Source organism: Carassius carassius, chromosome 45, assembly GCF_963082965.1.
Source record: "Carassius carassius chromosome 45, fCarCar2.1, whole genome shotgun sequence".
NCBI classification, from domain to species: domain Eukaryota; kingdom Metazoa; phylum Chordata; class Actinopteri; order Cypriniformes; family Cyprinidae; genus Carassius; species Carassius carassius.
In genome coordinates, this window is record NC_081799.1 from 8,107,098 (window position 1) to 8,120,006 (window position 12,909).

A 12,909-nucleotide genomic window follows, 5' to 3' on the forward strand; every position below is an offset into this window, starting at 1 on the left:
GTTTTTTTTTTTAAATAATCAAAATCAAATTTAAGGAATTTGACGTTATTTAAATTTAGAAAAGTAATTCGTTTTATTTGAACTCTTCCCAAGTGACAGGTTTTGATAAATAAACCCACAGTTTTTTGCATAATAATGTCTTTTTAGTAAAAAGAAAAGATAGAAAGAGATAAACTTTCTGGTTTATTATTATTTATTAGATGTTATATGCAAGACGAACGGATAGGTTCACTAGTTTGTAATAATTAAAAATATATATATTTTTGCATACATTTTGGTTAAAGAAATCGCCTTAACAAAATAATGTCATTTCCAAAATAAATATTAAACGGACGGACAAAATTGTATATATTAATAAACACATTTTTATTTACATAAACACTGTACGAAACATTGCTCGTGTACAAAGTTCCAAAAATCCGAGGTTTTCTGAAGTTTCTGTTGAACGTTTATTTTGATTTTTTTAAAAACCGCTTCAATAGTTTCAGGCTTCACACACACTGTGATAGAGTTGGCATCGTTGTCTGACAGCAGCGTCTTCTTTACCGATTTCTAGCTATACGTGTTTTGTTCATATAAATTTGAGTCATTTTGTGCATTGTTCAGTAACACACACTTTTCTTCGCAATGGGCGGGAAGAAGAAGAAGTCAGCTGCTGTGAATGTGAGCTCGACCAGTGCAGCAGCTGAATCCACCGGCAGAAAACAGCTACAGAAACCAAATAATGACAAATCAGCCCCGAAGGAAAACAAACCCAGAGGTCAGAATTCATTTAAAAAATCTTGATTGATCGAACGAGACAATATAATTCAAAATTGTAATTCAATTTCCACTTATTTGAATTCAGATGTACAGTGTAATGTAATCAGTAGGTTATTATGCAGTATTTTTTCATTGTTTCATAATATGTTTAATGTCTTGACAGTCTGTCTGCAAATGCCTTTAATATTAGATTTTTTTTCTTTCTTGTAGCTCCCAAAACATATAGTCTTATCACCAATGCACAGACTGACACTAGTTTGTCTGATAAATCAATACTGAAGGTAAGTCTCACAACAAAGAGGTCAAACATGATTTTACTTGATTCAATTTGAGACATTTAAAACTTAAAAAAAAAAAAAATCTTACCAACCCCAAATTTTGAATGTTTGTGTGAGCAACATCATCTTTTTTTGACAATATGCATCCGTGCCTTGTCTTACAATTGTTTCTTTTTTGCTTTTTTTTTTTTTTTGTGCATGTTTGAAGGTTGTTATCCAATCAGAACTGGAGAAGAAGGTGATCAAGTTGATTAATGAATACAGACAAGAACATGCTGATAAAGGACCTATATCTGGGAGACTCACCTCCAAGAAGTTGCTGGTAATTCTTTTCTGTTTCATCTTGAATTGCAAAAAAATATATCTGTATATATATATGTATATGTATATCTGTATTGTTTGTCAGGATCTGTACACAGCTCTGCAGATGTTCCGGTTTAAGGCCGAGCACATCGAGGAAGCCATGAAGAGCAGTGTGCTGTACGGAGGAGACCTGACCTCAGCGCTCGACTGGCTCTGTCTGAATCTCAGAGACGGTAAAAGGTTCAGATTGTAGTCACAAACTTACGTCTTGCTCTTAAAACATAAACCCTGGTTTTGAGTTTTGCTTTTCTGTAATTAAAGATGAGCTACCAGAGGGATTCAGCCAAAAGATGCAGGAGGAGAAACAAAAGGGTCGACCCAAGTTCCAGGCTCCTACAGAGGACAAGAAACAAACTGTGACTAAGAAAGAAGCGTCTGAAGAGGAGGACGAACCAAAGGCTAAGGTGTGTTAAAGTGTCATGAGAATCACATTTCCCTGAAAGGAATAGAACACCCAAAAATAAACATTTCCTGGCAATTTACCCATCCTCAGGCCGTCCCAGATATAGATGAGTTTGTTTCTTGTTTCAACAGATTTGGAAAAATGTAGCATTACATCACCTGCTCATTAATGGATCCTCTGCAGTGAATGGGTGCCGTCAGAATGAGAGTCCAAACAGCTGATAAAAACATTACAATAATCCACTCCAGGCCATCAATTAATGTCTTGTGAAGTAAAAAGATGCATGCGTGTAAGAAACAAAATGATAATTAAGATGTTTTAACTTCTGGCTAAAATATGCATCCATAATCTATAATCCATAATAACACTTCCTCTAGTGAATAAGTCCATCCTCTGTTGTCCTCATGCATCAAATTCCACCAACATATTTGTTAAGAACTTTGGACTAATTTCACTTGTGCTTGTTCTGTGCATATTTCTCTCATGGTTCAGATGAGAGACAGGAATATTATGGCTAGCCAATTCATTTTTTATGTTGAAGAAATGGTTTGAATTTCTTAAAACACGGCTCTTCGCTTCACAAGACATTAACTGATGGACTGGAATGATGTGGATTATTGTGATGGTTTTATCAGCTGTTAGGACTCTCATTCTGACGGCACCCATTCACTGCAGAGCATCCACTGGTGAACAAGTCTTCAAATCTGAAGACTGTGTAAGTTTTCAGCAAATTAAAATTTTAGAGTGAACTATTTATTTAATGTTTTGGGATTTAAAAAAGCTGAAAAACTTTTATTTGATGACAGAGTTCTGTAAAAGACAACGGTGACAGTATGAAGGAGTGGATACTGCGCTACGCTGAACAGTCTGAAGATCAGAGCAGTGAAGAAGATGAAAACAGGGACTCACGTGTGTTTAACCCAGAGCTGGAGGAGGAGTTTGATCCTGTGAGTTTCACTCAGTCTGGTCTCCACATTACCTCACTGTTATATCTGGAGCTTCCTGTAAGTTGTCACACTCTTCCTGCAGAATGACAGATACCTGCGGCTGAGCGCTCAGCTGTATGATGCGAAGGAGATGGCTGCTGAATCTAAAGCCAAGAAAGAAAAAGCAGGGCAGAGGACAGCGCAGGATCGCATCAGAGTCATTCAGCAAGGTCTCTGCAGGGTCTTCTACCTTTCAGGTTATTTGTTCATTGTAGCACTTGAGAAAGTGTTGCCATGAATTTGTTTCTCAACAGTGTTTGTTTACATTACAGAAATGAAGCCTTTGGAAAGTCATCCGATGTTTAACTCGGCTATCAAAGTTAAAGACACTCCTAAAGAGGAAAAGAAGCCAGTTACACTCACTGAAGGCAAGGAGGACCTCAACTTCAACCTTTTCGAGCAAGCAGACCCCCCGCCAGCAGAAAAAGGTACAATTATTTTTGTATCATTGTGTGATTTACAATGTAACTTTTTTTTTTGTTTACATTTAATTTAATTTTGTTTATTCTTTAATGATGTTGATTATTATTTTATGATATTTGTGTTGCTTTGTTTCTTTATGTTGTTATTTCATGCTGTTATTGTATTGTTCTTATTTTATTTTTTTATTTGAATGTTGTTTGTGGTATATTGTTATTTTGCATGATTTGTTTATTTTCTTTTATTTATTTTTCATTTTTTGTTTGTTGTTATTATTGTAACGTTTACCATTTTTATGTTATTTATATTTTATGCTGTTATGTTTTGTTTTTTTTTTAAATTTGTATTTAACAAAACTTTTTTATTATATTTTGTATTAGATCTATTTTGTTATTTTACTTTATTGTATGTGTTGGGTTTTATTTGTATTTTATTTTGTTACTTTATATTGTTGTTATTTCATTGTATTTTTTGTGGTTGTTGTTTTATTTTGTGATTTGTTATACTATGTTTATTTTGTTATATTGTGATATTTTACATTTGATTTTGTTTTATGCAATGTTTTTGCAACACAATTTTACTTTTTTCCCCATTTATTTTGGTTATTTTATGCTGTGTATGTTTTTTTTTATGACATTTAATTTTTTATCATAAAATTTAATCATTATTTCATATCATATTTTACATGGTTGTGTATTCGTTGTATGTCTGTTTTATTTTATAATGTATTTTATGCTGTGATATGCTGTTATTGTGCCTAGGTAGTGCACTGCATTAATGGTTTTTCTCTATGTCTTGACAGTCATTGTTAACTGTGTCAATCTGATTTGTCATTGTTGATACTCAAGCTGAGAAAAAGAAGAAAGAACCAAAAGACATTCGTAACTTTGATTACACATCAAGGAGCTGGACTGGCAAGTCACCAAAACAGTTTCTGATTGATTGGTGCAGAAAGAACCTCCCGAAGAGCCCTCAGCCATCCTTCCAGAAAGTTGCAGTCGGCAGATACTGGAAATGCAAGTATGATGCATAAACATTGCATCTGACTTCTAATTGTATATTGAATGCAGATTTGAGTGTCTTGTTATGTGTCATTGCTGTCAGAGTTCGTATCCAGAGGCCTAATGATGTTTTGGAGGTTTGTCCCACTGTTCTGACTGAGGATGGCATGCAGGCCCAGCACTTAGGAGCCACGCTTGCTCTTTATAACCTAGTCAAAGGACAGGTGAGTTTCAAAACACAACATTCACATTCATGTATTTCATTCATTTTATCCCTCCTTTGATCTCCATTAGTCGGTGCATCAGCTTCTGCCGCCCACCTACCGTGACGTGTGGCTTGAATGGCGAGACAGCGAACAAAAAGAAGAAGAGCAAACCCGCTCCGCCATCAACAAACCACGCGACCAGTTCATCGCACGTCTGCTCGCCCGCCTCAAACAGCAACACACCCTTCAACCGGAGGCCGAGCCGCAGGAACGTCTTCAGGACGCCGAAGCGGAGGACTCCTGGGAGAACCTGGACACACAGGAGGACCACGAGCCCCAGCGCGGAGGAGGCCTGGAGGCGGAGGAGACGTCCCGGAGGCTGCTCCTCAAACTGCGGAGCTCGGCTCTGGCTCGCAGGCTGCTGTCAGAGAGGGAGCAGCTGCCGGTCTTCCAGCACCGTCAGCAGGTGCTCGAGGCTCTGCGGCGCCACCGTGTGCTGGTGATCGCTGGGGAGACGGGAAGCGGGAAGAGCACACAGATTCCTCAGTTCATCCTGGAGGAGCTCCTGGCTAACGGGGAGGCCGCGCAGCCTTGCAATGTGGTGGTGACGCAGCCCAGGAGGATTTCAGCCATGAGTCTGGCCAGCAGGGTGTCACAGGAGCTGGGGAGCGAGGACGGACCGGGAGCCAAGGTTAGATCGCAGGGAGATTAAAGAAAGTTTTTTTTTTAAATATAATTTCTGCAGTTAAAGTGTCATAATTGTAGTTCAAGACAGAGACACCATAGTAATATATCCTGGAATGTTTTTTATTACAGAGCTCACTGTGTGGATACCAAATCCGAATGGAGAACCGCTCAGGGGACGCCACACGACTGCTGTACTGCACCACAGGAGTCCTGCTGCGCAAACTACAGCAGGACCGGCTCCTCAGCTCCCTCACACACATCATCGTGGACGAGGTGAAGCACACATAACTCTTTCACTATAGCTACAGGGCACACTTCATGCTGCACCGTTTAACCCCAAAATCATCTTAATATCGTAGGTTCATGAGCGGAGCGTCCAGTCAGACTTCCTCCTCACCATACTAAAAGAAGTGGTTCATAAGCGCTCAGATCTGCGGTTGATCTTGATGAGCGCTACAGTCGACTGTCAAAAGTTTGCCAACTACTTCAACCGCTGTCCTGTGGTCACCATACCTGGCAGAACCTTCCCTGTGGAGGCAAGATTACACCTAAACATATGCCTACATACTCTAACATTAGTATTTTGATGAATTTTCATATATGCATCATATTTTGTGTTATAAATGGTTAAATAAGCAGTAATAATGACACGCTGTGGTGGCAGGTGTTTCATCTGGAGGATATCGTGGAGGAGACCGGTTACGTTCTGGAGCAGGACTCGGAGTACAGTCAGAAGTTTGTGGAGGAGGAAGAGGAAGTCAGCATCAACATCACACAGAAAGGAGGAAAGACTCTTCAGCACCAGGTAAGGACATCAATACCTTATCTGTTTAGCATGCGTAAGGTTATTCTGTGGTGTTTTCCTGTAAATGTTTGTGTTGTTCTGTGTTCAGGAGCTGATCGTGAGGGACTCTGGCCCAGGCTGGGATCTGAGCCCTGAGCTGGATCACTTCAGCAAGCGCACGAGACATGTCCTGCAGTATATGAATCCCAATAAGATCAATATGGATCTGATATTAGACCTACTGGAATACCTGGGTAATATAACACACATACATATAGAGCATTATAAGCATTATATGTACCTCACTAGAACCCAGACTTTATTATTAGCAGTGTACTTGTTAATGGTTTTAATGAGTAAATGAAGTATCTCTGATTCTACTTCTCAGATACATCGCCTCAGTTTCGTGATGTGGACGGTGCGGTTCTGATCTTCCTCCCAGGCCTGGCTCATATTCAACAGCTGTATGATCTACTGACCACCGACAAGAGGTTCAGCTCCAAGGACAGGTTAAAAAAAAGAAAGAAATAGTTCAACTTACTCTCATGCCATCTAAAATATACTGTAGATGAGTTTGTTTCTTCTTCAGAACATATTTGGAGAAATTTAGCGTTTAATTTTGTTCACCAGTGGATCCTCTGCAGTGAATGGGTGCCGTCAGATTGAGAGTGCAAACAGCTGATAAAAACATCACAGTAATCCACAAGTTATCCACACCACTCCAGTCCATCAGTTAACATCTTGTGACCTGAAAACATGCTTGTTTGTAAGAAACAAATTCATCACAGGGTTCCTTCTACATTTATGTATTTGTGGTTTGCTGGCACAAATAGATTTTCCAAAAGGCTTTGACTTTGTTGAATTAACATGAGCATGAACATGATATATATATATGTATATGTATATGTATATGTATATATATATATATATATATATATATATATATATATATATATATATATATATATATATATATGTGTGTTTATGTATATATACATATATATATATATATATATATATATATATATATATATATATATATATATATATATATATATATATATATATATACATTTTCACTGGAGGAAGTATTATTTTGGATTATGGTCTGGTATTTTGGTCAAAAGTGATTGTTTAAAGTTAAAACACCTTCATACAAACACACAGCTTTTTGCTTACAAGACAGTAACTGATGGACTGGAGTGGTGTGGATTACTGTGATGTTCTTATCAGCTGTTTGGACTCTCATTCTGACGGCACCCATTCACTGCAGAGGATCCACTGGTGAACAAGTGATGTAACGCTACATTTTTCCAAATCTGTTCTGATGAAGAAACAATCTATATTTTGCATGGCCTGGGAGCGAGAACATTTTCTTATATATTCACTTTAGATAGTAGTCAGAGAAGAGAAGAAGGTCTAAGGGACAGAAATTCAGGCCATTTAACCTGGTTGTCTTTTTTTTTTTTTTTTTTTTTTTACATTACAAATTCATATTTTATTATTTTTGTCAAATTGAATATGGCATAAAGCTTTTCCCACCAGTAATTGTTTTTTAAATTATTATTCAACACTGTTTGCATCTAGATTCAAGCTGGTTGCCCTCCACTCCACACTGTCCTCTCAGGACCAGTCTTCTGCATTTACAGTGCCCCCTCCTGGAGTCAGAAAGGTACTGCAGTACATTCACGTGTTAGCAGGGCTCCATTCAGAATAACAAACTTCATACTACTCTTATTTCTGCAGTATGTAATATATATATATATATATATATATATATATATATATATATACATATATTAGGGGTGTAACGGTACGCAAAAATCACGGTTCAGTACGTACCTCGGTTTTAAAGTCACGGTTCGGTTCATTTTCGGTACAGTAAGGGAAAGAAATGCAAACATTAAACTGCAGGTTGTTTATTACAATAAACTTTTTTTTAACAATTTGTTTACACTTATTTTAAAATACTTTTTAATAAAATATATATAAAATAAAAAAAGAATAAGAAATAAAATACTGCTGCAAAGTTCTTCATTAAATAAAATACTTTCAGTCTCAAACCAATATCATATAATAAAATATAATGAAAAATATAAATAAATAACTATGATCACAGTGCAGCATTACCAATCCCAGCTTGTAGGCCTGCTCATATTTTAAAAATATATATAACTTTTCCAAAGTGTAAAGTGCAGCATGAACAGTTTCAGTTTTTAGACCTGCTCAGATTTCGTTATTGCGTTGGACCGATCAGAATTAAAGGGGTGGTTCGGGATTTTTGACATCGGACCTCATTTTTAAGTCAGCCTGGTTGTTATTCATTAGTGGAGACATTTTTTTTTTTTTTAATTATCCAGTCTTTATATTTGGATAGATAGCCGATGCTAGGCTAGCGCGAGTCAATGGGTATATGTTAGCCAGCCATTAAAAACCGTTTTACCCACTCCACAGTGCACCAAACGCAAATCAATTATAACACTAGACTATCGATGCAAATGTCCGTTGATAGAATAATGTTAGAAATCAAACTTACCTTTCATCACATTGCATTAGTTATAATTTGTTCCCTGTAAACATAAGCCTTGTCGACAGCAGCAGCGGAGTGATATTGTGTCAAACATAGTCTATTTTGCCGTCAATACTGTTGACGCTGTCCTTTATCAGTAGGCTTTATATTTATGCTCAACATGAAGTATAGATATTGTTGTCGTGAACACAAGATCCTGGTCTGTCGGCGGTCTCCCTTTATGTCTCCTTCAGTAGCAGCAGTGCGCCAGCGCCGCGTCAGGCACGATTCTGGTCTGTAAAGACACAGAAAATGCAGCACGCAACTGACACGCAGCAGAAACGCCACGCTCACGCCACGCAGCAGTGTGTCACCGGTCTTAGAATCAGCTGCAGGGCGGGATTTGCGCTGAACGCTTAGACTTCCACCACTTAATATGTTCTTTTGGAAACACGAAAATGTACCAATGTTCCGAAAACAAAATTTTGCATTGCATATATTAGGGGTGTAACGGTACGTGTATACTCGTGTATATAATATATACTAATCTCATATTCTCTTGAAGATCGTTCTGTCCACTAACATCGCTGAGACTGGTGTCACCATTCCTGACGTGGTCTTCGTCATCGACACAGGAAAAACTAAAGAGAATCGGTGAGCTGGGCCAGATCATGTCTGAAATGTAATCTGTCTATGATCTGATGGTTTTGAATGTTAGCGCTGATCTTCTGTTTCTGCTTTCAGGTATCATGAAAGCAGTCAGATGAGCTCTCTGGTGGAGACGTTTGTGAGTAAAGCCAGCGCTCTGCAGAGGCAGGGGAGGGCAGGACGTGTCCGAGGGGGCTTCTGTTTCCGCCTTTACCCCAAATTCAGGTACAATGCCACTGAGGTGCTTTACAGATTGTGGCCCATAGGCAATATCCAGCCAAAGAAACTTTAGGGGGAGTATTAATATGAGTAAATTTCATTTATTAAAATTCATTTGTTACCATGAGCAAACAGTGATGCTTCTAAAGCATTCATTAATAATAGTTTGTTTATTTGAATTTTTCCTCATACATTATTTAAATTAAAAGTTGTATCTTTTAATATTATTTAACCCAGACAAATGCCAAAACAAGACTCAAAACAGTAAAACTAATATAAACAAATCTGATTTATGTTTTGTATATGTATAATGTATATACTGCCATACCACACATGTCTGTTTTCCACAATAGATTTGAGAGCTTCATTGACTACTCCATTCCTGAGATTCTCCGAGTGCCTTTGGAGGAGCTTTGCCTTCATATTATGTTAAGTACAAACTTTGTCTTTTGAAACTACTGTTAAAGTTTGTGGTCGATCAGATATTTAAATGTTCTTGAGAGCTGCCTCTCCAGGGTTGTATTAATTTGATCAAAAACAGTAAAAAAAAAAAACGTGATATTATCACAATTAAAAATATCAGTTTTCAATTTGACTATGTTTTAAAATGTCATTTATTCCTGTGAGTTTTCAGTATCATTGCGGTCACACATGCTGATTTCCTGCTCAAGAAACACTTCTGATTATCATCAGTGTTGAAAACACTTGTGCTGCTTCATATTTGTGTAAAAATCCTGATCATTATTTTTTTTTTTTGGATGAATAGAAAGTTCAAAAGAACAGCATCCACTTGAAATAGAAATATTTTCTAACATTACTAAAGCATTTGCGGTCAATTAAAAAAAGTCTGACCTCAGACTTCTAAGGTAGTGCACGTGAATCATCTTTGCCATTAGTAACACGCCGACTTGTATCACCTCTCTCTATGTGTGAACAGAAGTGTGAATATGGTTCTCCAGAGGATTTCCTGTGTCGAGCTCTCGATGTGCCTCAGCAGCAGGCCGTGTGTAACGCTGTCAGTCTGCTGAGGAAGATCGGCGCCTGTCAGCAAGATAGCTACGCCCTCACACCACTCGGACATCACTTGGCCGCCCTTCCTGTCAACGTCAAGATCGGCAAAATGCTCATCTTTGGTGCCATCTTTAGCTGCCTTGAACCCATTGTGAGCATTTCTTCTTGCATCGTTTCTTACCCTCATGTTGTTCCAAGCGTGTTAGACTTTCTTTCTTCTGTGGAATATTGTTGAAGGACGTATTGAACAGCATCTTTTGTTTGTTGTTACCATTCAGGCCACCATCGCAGCGGCCATGTCTGAGAAGTCCCCCTTTGTGACTCCTATGAACAGGAAGGAGGAGGCCAATCTGGCTAAATCTGCTCTAGCAGTCGCCAACTCAGATCACATGACCATCTACAGCGCTTACCTCGGGTAATCACACATGTTCAACAGAACAGCACTGTATGTGTAGAAAGGAAGTGAAATCATTGTAATGCTCACAGGTGGAAGAGCTCTCGGAGCGAGGGAACGCGTGCTGAGATGGCTTTCTGCCGGAGACACTTCCTGAGCCGCACCGCTCTCATGACCATAGAGGTGACGTCCTCGTACAGCTCCTGACATATTAGCACAGTCATCATGATCTGACGGATGCACGGCTGATCTGCTAGAACTAGAAAAAAAAGTATATTTTTTTGAGATTTTTATATATATATATATATATATATATATATATATGTATATATATATATATATATTCTATTTATATAATTTTTTTAATCATATATAAAATATCTAAAATATGTGTTATTATTTTTATTATTTTTTTTTTCTATCAAAAAATGTCTTCCTGTTCTATCAAAAAATGTCATCAGACACCCTGATGAAGGCATGTAGCCGCAATGCGTATAGGTGTACCTCTCACCAATTTTTAAAAAAGCAAGCCAAGAATGTAATAAAGGCTTTTTAATTTTTTCACTGAGATATTCGAGTGCCTTGGAGTTCTTGTCTTCAGAGATTTATTATCCCACAACCAAAGAGCACCGAGACTTTATACCCCATGCAGCACTTTTGTTTTTGCATTACTTTGAATGTCTTCCTGTATTTTGGAAACACCACACTGATTCAGAAAATGGTTTTCAAATACTAAAATATTAAACCCCAAATGGAACTTTTTTATCATCTCCAGACTGATACATAAATACACCTCATCATTTTTGTTTTTTATCTTTGTCACAAAACAATATGAAAATGTATTAAATTAATTCACAAATCGAGGTGTGTTCAAGTGAATGTAGGAATTTTTTTATGTATTTTTGAATATTTAGGGCAATACATTAAACCGACCCCTAACCTTTTACTCTTTAACTTTCTCAGGATGTGAAGCAGGAGCTCATCAGGATGGTGGAGCAGGCCGGTTTCGTTGCCTCCAAGCCCAGCCGAACTCCTCGCTCTCAGCCCAGCGCTGAACCCAAAGCCCTTGGCTCGCTCTCGCCTCAGGACCTCTCTGTCCTCAAAGCCGTATTGACTGCGGGTCTGTATGACAGCGTGGGCCGGATCCTCTGCACCCCCTCTCTGGACGTTCAGGAGCGGGTGGTGTGTGTGGCTGAGACGGCTCAGGGAAAGGCCCACGTTCACCCCTCCTCAGTCAACCGCTTCCTACAGACCCACGGTTGGCTGCTTTTCCAGGAAAAGGTGTGTTGGACTCGCTTTAATACATTACGGTGACCTTTCGTGACACTTCTTGAAAGAAGTCTCCTATTACCCTGATCATTCATACTAGCACTGTTTCCTTGTCTTGCCTGCAGGTGAAGTACACTAAGGTGTTTCTAAGAGACACTACGTTGATCTCTCCTTTATCAATGCTGCTGTTTGGAGGTGATATTGACGTGCAGCACAGGGAGAGACTCATCTCTCTGGATGGATGGATCTGTTTCCAGGTGAGGGAATGTTTTTGTATGCGTGTCTTGTTTCTCATTGATTGTCCATGCATGGCTGGTTGCCTGATTTGCATTGATCGCTTCATTGGGGAGAGCAGGGATGCATCATAAAATGGTTGTCAAAGTGTTAGATAACTCTAATAATAACAGTTAACACTGTTTCATTTCCCATCAGGCTCCGGTCAGAATTGGCGTGATCTTCAAACACCTTCGCAAACTGATCGACTCCCTCCTGGAGAGGAAACTGGCCAACCCCAAAATGAATTTGGAAGGTAACTTGTTATTGAATATTGTATTTTATTGGATATATTTATAGAACAAGGGTGCAGGCTTTCTGTTGAGAACGCACATGTGATGGCTTTTATTTTTATATTTTTCAGATGAGAAAACCATTCAAATCATCACAGAACTGATCAAGTCAGAAAACATGCTCTGAGGAAGTGCCTGTTTGTTTTCAATTATGAATTACTGAAATAATGACGAACCTCACTGAGGGGTGAGAATGTAAATTATATTGCCAAACCAGAATAAAAGTATTTTAAGACAAACAAAACGTTTGTGGTATTCTTTAAAGCCATTATCATAATAGACTTACAGGGTGGTGGTGGTGGTATTTTTTTACTGTATGCCGATAAGAATGCAGAGAAACAATCTTGTGGTTATAATTTAATTGGTTTGTTATTGATAGAAGTGAATGCAATAACAGATTATG

The 12,909-nt window shown here is 38.3% G+C and overlaps 1 protein-coding gene across 1 annotated transcript; it reads left to right on the plus strand.

Annotated features, from left to right (window-relative positions):
• The first annotated feature begins 452 nt into the window (after window positions 1-452).
• Window positions 453-12,750, plus strand: dhx29 (DEAH (Asp-Glu-Ala-His) box polypeptide 29). Its single transcript, XM_059539828.1, has 27 exons — window positions 453-760; window positions 973-1,043; window positions 1,249-1,362; window positions 1,447-1,576; window positions 1,665-1,807; window positions 2,613-2,753; window positions 2,836-2,962; window positions 3,065-3,220; window positions 4,061-4,232; window positions 4,317-4,437; window positions 4,508-5,110; window positions 5,236-5,379; window positions 5,466-5,642; window positions 5,771-5,911; window positions 6,000-6,144; window positions 6,279-6,399; window positions 7,478-7,562; window positions 8,965-9,053; window positions 9,144-9,272; window positions 9,620-9,694; window positions 10,203-10,428; window positions 10,556-10,692; window positions 10,764-10,854; window positions 11,635-11,952; window positions 12,066-12,197; window positions 12,373-12,469; window positions 12,578-12,750. The coding sequence occupies exons 1-27, from the start codon at window positions 628-630 to the stop codon at window positions 12,631-12,633; spliced, it is 4,074 nt and encodes a 1,357-aa protein (XP_059395811.1). The 5' UTR covers window positions 453-627; the 3' UTR covers window positions 12,634-12,750.
• The last annotated feature ends 159 nt before the right edge of the window (window positions 12,751-12,909 follow it).

Coding starts and splice junctions, on each gene's coding strand:
- dhx29 (XM_059539828.1), top strand. CDS start 628: ATGGGCGGGAAGAAGAAGAAGTCAGCTGCTGTGAATGTGAGCTCGACC. Junction 1,044..1,248: donor CTGATAAATCAATACTGAAG/GTAAGTCTCACA, acceptor GCATGTTTGAAG/GTTGTTATCCAATCAGAACT. Junction 9,054..9,143: donor GGAAAAACTAAAGAGAATCG/GTGAGCTGGGCC, acceptor TTCTGCTTTCAG/GTATCATGAAAGCAGTCAGA.